Source organism: Gossypium raimondii, chromosome 12, assembly GCF_025698545.1.
Source record: "Gossypium raimondii isolate GPD5lz chromosome 12, ASM2569854v1, whole genome shotgun sequence".
Taxonomy (NCBI): domain Eukaryota; kingdom Viridiplantae; phylum Streptophyta; class Magnoliopsida; order Malvales; family Malvaceae; genus Gossypium; species Gossypium raimondii.
In genome coordinates, this window is record NC_068576.1 from 17,107,585 (window position 1) to 17,116,295 (window position 8,711).

The window sequence follows — 8,711 nt, forward strand, 5'->3', positions numbered from 1 at the left end:
TTACCTATAGTTTAATCACCTTATAATTTGGAAGTTGTACTATATTCAAACCATGATTATTTTTTTAATATTAAATATTTTTATATATTTTAAAAATATTTTGAATATATTAAATTTTTTATTTTTGAGGAAATTCATTAATAATTTTAAACAAAAATTAATGTTATAAAAATATTATAAAGTTAGTATACACAATTAATCCGTGCATCAGACGAGAATACAAATTAGTACATATACTATACCAATATGAGGTTACACATAAAAATATATATAAATAGTCATTTTCACATTATAGTGCTTTGGCACATGATACTCTCTGTTTGAAGCATTTATTTACAATTTGGATGAATTATTCTTTTACTTCTTACCTTTTAATTTTTTAAGTTGCCATGCCTTTTGTTTAAATTTTTTATAAAGTTTTATATGTTAAATATAATTTTGATTTTAAATAAATTATTTTTTTATTTTAAGATTTTACTTAATTGAATTAAGTTTTAATGTTATAATATTAAAATTAATGACTATTAAATTGTTAAATTTAAAATATAGTTTTTTTAAATTACACATATTAATAACATTTATCAAATTAAATTTATATTTTTCAAATATAATAATATTTAATTACATTTATTGATTAAAGTAAAGTAAAGATAAATATAAAATTACAAAAATCAAATATCAACAATTTTAACATTAAAACAAATTAATTTAACAATATATATAAAATAGATAACTTGTAATAAATTATTAATAATACTATTTAAATTATAATATGTTGATATTAATATTCAAATCATGATGAATTTTTTATTTTTTAATATTAGATATTTTAAAATTACATAGCATTAATTTAAATTATTCTAAAGTAGTTAAATATTTTTAAAATATTTTTAATTATATTATATTTCAATTTATTAATGATTTTTAAAGAAATTCATAAAATGTTAAACAAAAACTAATATTATAAAAAAATTATAAATTTAATATATACGCATGTATCACACAAAATACAAACTAGTTAATATTAATATATTGATATACTGGTAGATTAGTAATGTAATTAATATATTAATTAGTTTTGGTAATGTATTGGTAATACAATGGTAATAAGTTATATTAAGATTAATCAAGTTATTATTATCTTGCCACTCCTACTTCGCTTAATTATATCCTCGTTAGTTAAGACTTTACATATGGGTAATACATGGCCAACTATAGACCTAGTAGACATGTAAATTCATGATATGTAGAGCTCTTTTGATCCACCTTGCTAAAAATAAGTGTTAAATTATTCTTTACATAGATCATTTATTCTTTTGATCACACGTGAGACCCTACTAAGTTCATGTCAATCACATCTTCACATATCTAAAAGGTAACTATGCCCTTAATTGACATGCAGTATCAAAATTGGTGCAAGCCATGTGTTAAGGTCCAAGGGCAAAAGATGGTCAATCTCACTTGTAAATATAAACTCAAATTTATGACATCGTTTTTTTATATATATAATGCCTATAATTATTATAATTTTTTTTAACCCTTGAATAGAAGTGTAAATCGTGCATGAGGATGCTTGAAGTCACATCCTTTTACGCTAGCAATATGTTTGATGTCAATCGAGTTAAGACTCAGTTGACAATGTTACCGTTTTGTAACTACTTATTTATTGTTTTTGATATAACAATATATATATTTAAATTTTATCTACTCTATTTATTTTCAAATTTATTAACTTTGTATTTGTTACTCTAATTTAAATGTGTGAAAATTCTGTAAAATATGGCGAGATTTATTGAGAATTAATTAATGTAAAGGAAATTTAATTTTGGAGTTAGAAATTATGATTAGAATTTTTCGTAATTTTTAGATATTAATTTGGGCCGGGATTAACTTGAAAGAAAGTTTAGAAGAGGGGAAGATTTAGGGAGGTTTTATGATGACATTTGCCCTTATTGTTGTTGCTGTTCATAAAAGAAGAGAAAACCAACAATCAAGTAACCTAAAATCTTTCTTTCTATATTTCTTACCTTTGCCGACAGAGCTTCAGTTTTCCAAGTTGTTATATTTGCATCTACTCGAAAAAAATTCTATCGTTTGCCACAATTCTTTGGGTCTACCGTTTGCTTCAATATTTGCAAATATTTATTCAATCAGCCTCCAATGCACAACTGCTATTTGCCCCTTGAATATGCTGCTCCAGTCTTCCTCGATTTGCTATTTGCTCCCTTGGCTACTTCCTCAATTAACTTGCTTTTTGCTTCACTATTGACTTCATTATTTCAAAGTTGCTGCCGATTGCTTATTCAATAGATTCTGCCGATTAGTGGGCTGCCATCTTCTTCTATTTCCATCCAAATCCTGGCTGCTCTTTCTTTGTTGTGGTAAGTGTTCCGTTCCTTTAAATTTTTGCTTGTATCGATCTAGTGTTTTACTATATTAACTTGCTTTTGAGAAAGGTTAATTAGATGATTTTAGATTAGGATGAATTGAGTTCAAATGTTGAATAAAAAGAATATATATTTTTTATTAATTGTTAATTTCCAATTCATAATTTATGTTGGAGTTATCGGTTTTAATAATATCAATTTTAATATTTCAAACTTGATAATTTGTAACCGTTTAAATCCATCAATCTTTGAAGAAATTGTTTTAAGAGTTTATTTAAAATAAATCTATTTTATCAATTGATTTCAACATCTTACCTTAGGGCTTAGGCTTTAAAATAAAGTAGTAAAGTGGGGAGTGGGCACAGAGATTTAAAGAAGGTTTAATAGAATATGTGCCACTGCATTTTCTCGATCCCGACGAAAGATGAAACAGTTTGATAAATTAATTGGACAAAAAAGGACACCAACCCGGTCATTTTATTTTCCCCATTTCCATGGTCATCATCGTCTTTTTACTTTTGATCTAAACCCACTCAATCTGCCAAAAGTTTATTCTGTCTTCTCAGATCTGTTTTCTTTTTTTTGCTCATTTCATACGTGGTACCCACAATATTAAGAAAAGCTACCATCTTTGTCTAAAACAATACACTGTTAAAAACTTATTTACTTATAAACTGAAAAGCAGTCACCTTTTTCTTTTATTTATAAATTCTTTAACCCACAAAATTGTCATATTACATCGAGTGTCAGGTAATTAACCAAAAATATTAAATGATAAAACGAAATAAATTTATTTACATACGAGTAAATACATAATTTTAATTTAGATAATATAAATTTTTTTAGGTAGATAATATGATTATAAGAAAAATCCCATATCTCCTCCACCTCCGGTAATAAGAAAAATTAGAAATTAGTAAAAAAATGAAGTTTTAAAATTTAAAAAGATTGGGCTATGGCTGAACTCATCTGCTTGGCATCCAGATCTTGCAGCAAAAAGAAGCTTCCCCTGACTAAACAACTCCAATTCTTCTTTCTCTTAATATTAAATAAAGTCCTATTTTTTCTTTTAATTAATTAATTATTTATCTTTTCTTTGCCAAGGGTGGAAAGGAAAAGAGAAGCAAAGTCTTGTCTTCCCCCGTAGATGAATTTTGAGAAAAAGGAGAAACAGCATTGGACCCGAAAAACTCAGCATGAGAGCAGCTTATCATATTCTCCTCTTTTTCATCTTACTACCATTGTCTTCACCAACATCAAAAGCTGCTGTGTCTGTAATTCAGGATTTTATCACTTACAGAAGAATTCTACACCAACCATTATTTCCAGCTGGTTCAGCCCCACCTCCAGGGACCGACAATTCTATACCTCCACCGTCTCCTCCGCCGCCTGACCCAACTCAGCCATTCTTCCCTGAAGGTCAGCAATCCCCAGATCAGAATCAACAATCTACACCACCAGCTGCAGCGGCCAATGGCTCAATCCCAATCCCAACCGCAACACAACCCACCAAACCAGCTAAAAGAGTTGCAATTGCAATCTCTGTGGGGATTGTAACCTTGGGAATGTTATCAGGACTTGCTTTCTTTTTGTACCGGCATAGGGCTAAACACCCTGGAGATACCCAGAAGCTTGTTGGAGGGAACTCGGAGAGGTTCCAGGAAGATTCCGGGGTGCCACCTTCCAGTTTTCTTTACATTGGAACAGTGGAGCCAATGAGGAGATCGGTGAGTGAAGGGAACGGAGGAACCAATGGTTCACCTTATCATAAATTGAACTCAGGGAAGAGATGGGATCGGTATAGGCCAAGTCCTGAACTGCAGCCATTGCCTCCTTTGGCTAAGCCTCCTGCACTTGAGAATTGTTCACCCCCAGCAATGTCACCTTCATCATCTTCTTCTGGTGAAGAGAGTCAGGGGACTGGTTTTTATACCCCACAGAGCTCAACTATTAGCAATGAAGAAAGCTATTATACTCCGGCTTCACGTTCGATTAGTGGCGGTTTGGTGACTCCGGCCAAGACAGAAATGAATGGGAATACTAATTCTGGTCGTCCTCGTTCCAAAAGAACATCTCCAAAAACAAGGGTTTTGGCTTCTTCACCCGAAATGAAGCGTGTTATTATCCCTTCAATAAAGCAGCAGCGGTCGCAGCTGCCTCCTCCTCCTCCACCACCACCGCCTCTTCAACAATCACAAAGCCTAGCCCCTGAGTTACATGAGACCCAAGAAACTACTTGTGCAAAAAGGGCGAAATTCTCCTCCCAACCTCCTCCTCCAAATATGGCATTGCTTCGATCAATTAGCAGCCATTCGTCCCCACAAAGAACAAAAATTCCACCTCCGCCTCCACCTCCACCGCCCCCTCCGCTCCCAGCAACGGGACCTTCAATTCCGAGGACAGTAAGGTCCTTGGAAACCAATGTGTCTCTAAAACCTTCCCCAGTGTTGAAAACGCAAGAATCCTCGACTCCAATTCCCGATATAAGTGAAGAGAGTGGGAGTAGAAAATCCATGGAAGAGGTTAATCATAAAGCTGGCAGTTGTGTAGAGAAGACAGATGGGGATGACATGGAGAGTGCAAAGCCCAAGTTAAAGCCGTTGCACTGGGACAAAGTACGAGCGACCTCGGAGAGAGCTACAGTGTGGGACCAGTTAAAATCAAGCTCTTTTCAGTGAGTGATAAAACTTGTATACTACTTCCTCACAGGGGATTAAGCTTTCAAAATATGACCTCTAATCTTGAGAACTTGCCTTGTTTGCAGATTGAATGAGGACATGATGGAGACCCTTTTTGGCTGCAATTCCACAAACTCAGTGCCCAGAGAACCTATTAGAAGATCAGTTTTGCCTCCTGTTGAACGGGAAAACAGAGTGTTGAATCCAAAGAAGTCACAAAATATTGCCATACTGTTGAGAGCACTGAGTGTAACTCGAGATGAGGTGTCAGAAGCTCTTTTAGATGGTAAGTCATATTTACATTTTCTATCAGTAAATAATAAGATTCTTATATCTTAGATATCTTAGATATGATGGAAATTTTTTTGCATCTTCTTTCTCTGTGGTTAAGGGGCTTTGAGGATTTAAGAGCATAAAATTTGCTGGTTTTCACTTCCATCTAAATATGCCAAAGATATTTGTACTCTTTTGAAATTCAATATTTAATCTTGAAATTCAAAATTTAATCCAAAATGTTGAATCCCTATGTATACATTTTTAATTTAAAAATCTTGGTAGGATGTGTGGAATTCTGTTTATTCACTTTTGATATTATAAAATGGTAAAATGACTCTTTTAATCCTTATGATTTACAGTTTTTTTGTCAATTTGGTCCAACTCATAAACAATTAGAAAAGAAATGGTTTTAACAATTGAATGTTTTTCCGTATTTTCAATAAAATAATTAAAATTGTGAAAAATTAAAAACTCTTTAAAAGTAAAATAAAATAAAATAATTTTAAAAAGAGTAATTTATTTTAAATTACTCTTTTAAAAAAATTTTCACAATTTATTATTATTTTATATTTTTATTGAAAATATGAAGAAAAAATAGTTTGTAAAACATTTTTTAAATGTTTATGTACTTTTAAAGAGTTTGGACCAAATTGATAAAAAACTGTAAATCATGAGGGCTAAAAGAGTTATTCTACTTTTTTAAAACAGCCCATCATCAATTGTAATGGCAAGACCAAGATTTTTAAATAAAAAGAAGTACGGGACTCAATGTCTCAAAAATTGAAGTATAGGGACTTATATTTAAATTCCATAAGAAACATAGCAATTGGCAACTTGCTGCTTGGTGTCTTTCTAAAAGCCAATATTGAGATTGAAGTAAATGATAGTAAACCACGTTTTAGGTACCTGGTATAATTTGTTGAGCTCAAACACATTGTCCTTCACCATCACTTAAAACATATTCCTAGTTCCTCGAATTTCGAACTCTGGGTTGCATCTCCAAGCCCTTTTGTCAATAAAAAGTGTTATATGTATTAAAAGCAGAAAAAGGAACTTAATTAACAATTTATTATCATATTGCACTTGTATCATTATGTTAGTTTCATCATGAAAAACAAAGCCTTAAAAGTTACATATAGGAGTGATGATCAATCTCTCAATTTATAATGGCAAACCACATAGACAACTGAGATTAGCCATTGGAGTAGCAACTAGCATGCTTTACATCATAAAATGCCTTACCATCTAATTGTTTCAAATATCCCTCAAAATTAAAACATGTATATGTACCTGAGTGGAATATCAGGAGTTTATGACAAGCAAGTAGTTAAGCATATCACCTTTTCAAGTAAGCTGCTTATGTAGAAATATACAGATGAAAAGGTTCATTGAGATGCCACTTATGGGCGACTATTTGCAAAAAAAAAAAAAAGAATTGTCTATTTATATCTTGACTTTTCAGTTTGCTATATATCACATGCTATTCTGTTTGCACTAACAGGTAACCCAGAAAGCTTAGGTGCTGAGCTTTTGGAAACTTTAGTAAAGATGGCTCCATCAAAGGAGGAAGAAATAAAACTTCTAGAGTACAGCGGGGACATCTCGAAACTAGGCTCTGCAGAAAGATTTCTTAGGACAGTACTTGATATCCCTTTTGCCTTCAAAAGAATTGAAGCCATGCTCTACAGAGCTAACTTTGATACAGAAGTGAAGTACTTGAGGAAGTCTTTTCAAACCCTAGAGGTATTAAAATTCAAAAGGCTCAATACTTGGTGATTTAACCATCACATAAAAATGTTTCAAAAACCGGTAAAGGCTCCTATAAGTTCATTTCTCTCTATGTGCTTTCAGGAAGCAAGCGAGGAGTTGAAGAATAGCAGGTTATTCCTCAAACTCCTAGAGGCTGTTCTGAGGACAGGAAACCGGATGAATGATGGTACCAATCGTGGTGATGCTAAAGCTTTTAAACTTGATACCCTTTTGAAACTTGTTGATATAAAGGGAACAGATGGAAAAACCACACTCCTACACTTTGTGGTTCAGGAGATCATTAGATCTGAAGGTGCTGGTACTGACTCTGCAAATGGGAATCTTAAGGAGGATGATTTTAGGAAGCAAGGATTGCAGGTTGTAGGTGGGCTGAGCAGAGACCTCAGCAATGTCAAGAAGGCAGCAGGAATGGACTCAGATGTCCTAAGCAGTTACGTGTCGAAGCTCGAAATGGGACTTGAGAAAGTCAGATTGGTTTTGCAGTATGAGAAGCCGGATATGCAAGGGAATTTCTTCAACTCGATGAGGATGTTTCAAAAAGATGCTGAAGAGGAGATTGCTAAGATCAAGGCATATGAAAGAAAAGCTTTGTTGCAAGTAAAAGAAGTTACTGAATATTTTCATGGGAATGCAACAAAGGAAGAAGCTCATCCTTTCAGAATCTTCATGATTGTGAGAGATTTCCTTTCAATATTGGATCATGTCTGTAAGGAAGTAGGCCAAATGCAGGATAGAACAATGGTGGGTTCCGCCAGATCCTTTCGGATATCTGCAACTGCTTCACTACCAGTACTTAGCAGGTATAATGTGGGACAAGACGCAAGTTCAGATGACGAAAGCTTGTCTCCGTGAAGCTGCACGAATACGGGTCCTAAGACTACTCCCACAGTTGGACCCTTTTCCAGCTAAACCAGCAGTAAGGATGTCTCATTTACCATCACAAGCATCATGTCAAGACTCGAATTTCTTTTTTTAGATCAGATACCTGTACATTTTTGTAGTAAAAGAAGAATGTTTTTTTTAAATATATTACTATATGTAATGGTCTGCATTTATTTGATAAATTACTAATAATATATTTTTCAGTTTTGCAACATTGTTTTTGGTTTGGACTTTGGAGCTATCTATAATTCTGTGTCTCAAATTTTAGTTGGTATAGAAAGATTACTGGTTTTTTTTTTTTCTTTAAAAAAAACACAGAGGAATGATCACCAAATGAATGCTAAAATGCCAGAATGAAGTGCAAAACAAAAGAGTTCCCAATCTTATGGTAGATTTTCTTAGTAAGAAAATAAAGCTTTAAAAAGACAAGTGAAAATTTACTAAAACATACCCGAAAAAGTTTTGAATGTCATGCCACCCCCATAGAATTCTTGAACTGAAAGGTTAAGGTTTGGATAAGCGAAGTGATTAGTGAAGAAAGCAGGTGGAAATGGAGGAACATTATTGACACCTTGATGCATCCCCATCAGCTTCACTTTTGGATGGAATTCAATAGTAACTAAATTCAGGGTTCTTCTTCTATATCTGAAAAAAAGATTTAAAATTTCAAAAGTATTCACTATTTCCGGATATTTGCATAGACTTTGAAAATTGAATC

At 32.7% G+C, this 8,711-nt stretch overlaps 1 protein-coding gene across 2 annotated transcripts; it reads left to right on the forward strand.

Moving 5' to 3' along the window:
- Positions 1–2,020: 2,020 nt before the first annotated feature.
- Positions 2,021–8,205, forward strand: LOC105763441 (formin-like protein 6). 2 transcript variants are annotated; one of them, XM_012581680.2, is made up of 5 exons: positions 2,021–2,381; positions 3,492–5,061; positions 5,152–5,351; positions 6,843–7,084; positions 7,193–8,205. In XM_012581680.2, exons 2-5 carry the CDS (start codon positions 3,584–3,586, stop codon positions 7,961–7,963), a joined length of 2,691 nt encoding a protein of 896 aa, XP_012437134.1. In that variant the 5' UTR covers positions 2,021–2,381; positions 3,492–3,583; the 3' UTR covers positions 7,964–8,205. The 2 variants fall into 2 exon arrangements, with proteins under 2 accessions (XP_012437134.1, XP_012437133.1); XM_012581679.2 differs by lacking the exon at positions 2,021–2,381 and having other exon boundaries at positions 3,254–5,061.
- The last annotated feature ends 506 nt before the right edge of the window (positions 8,206–8,711 follow it).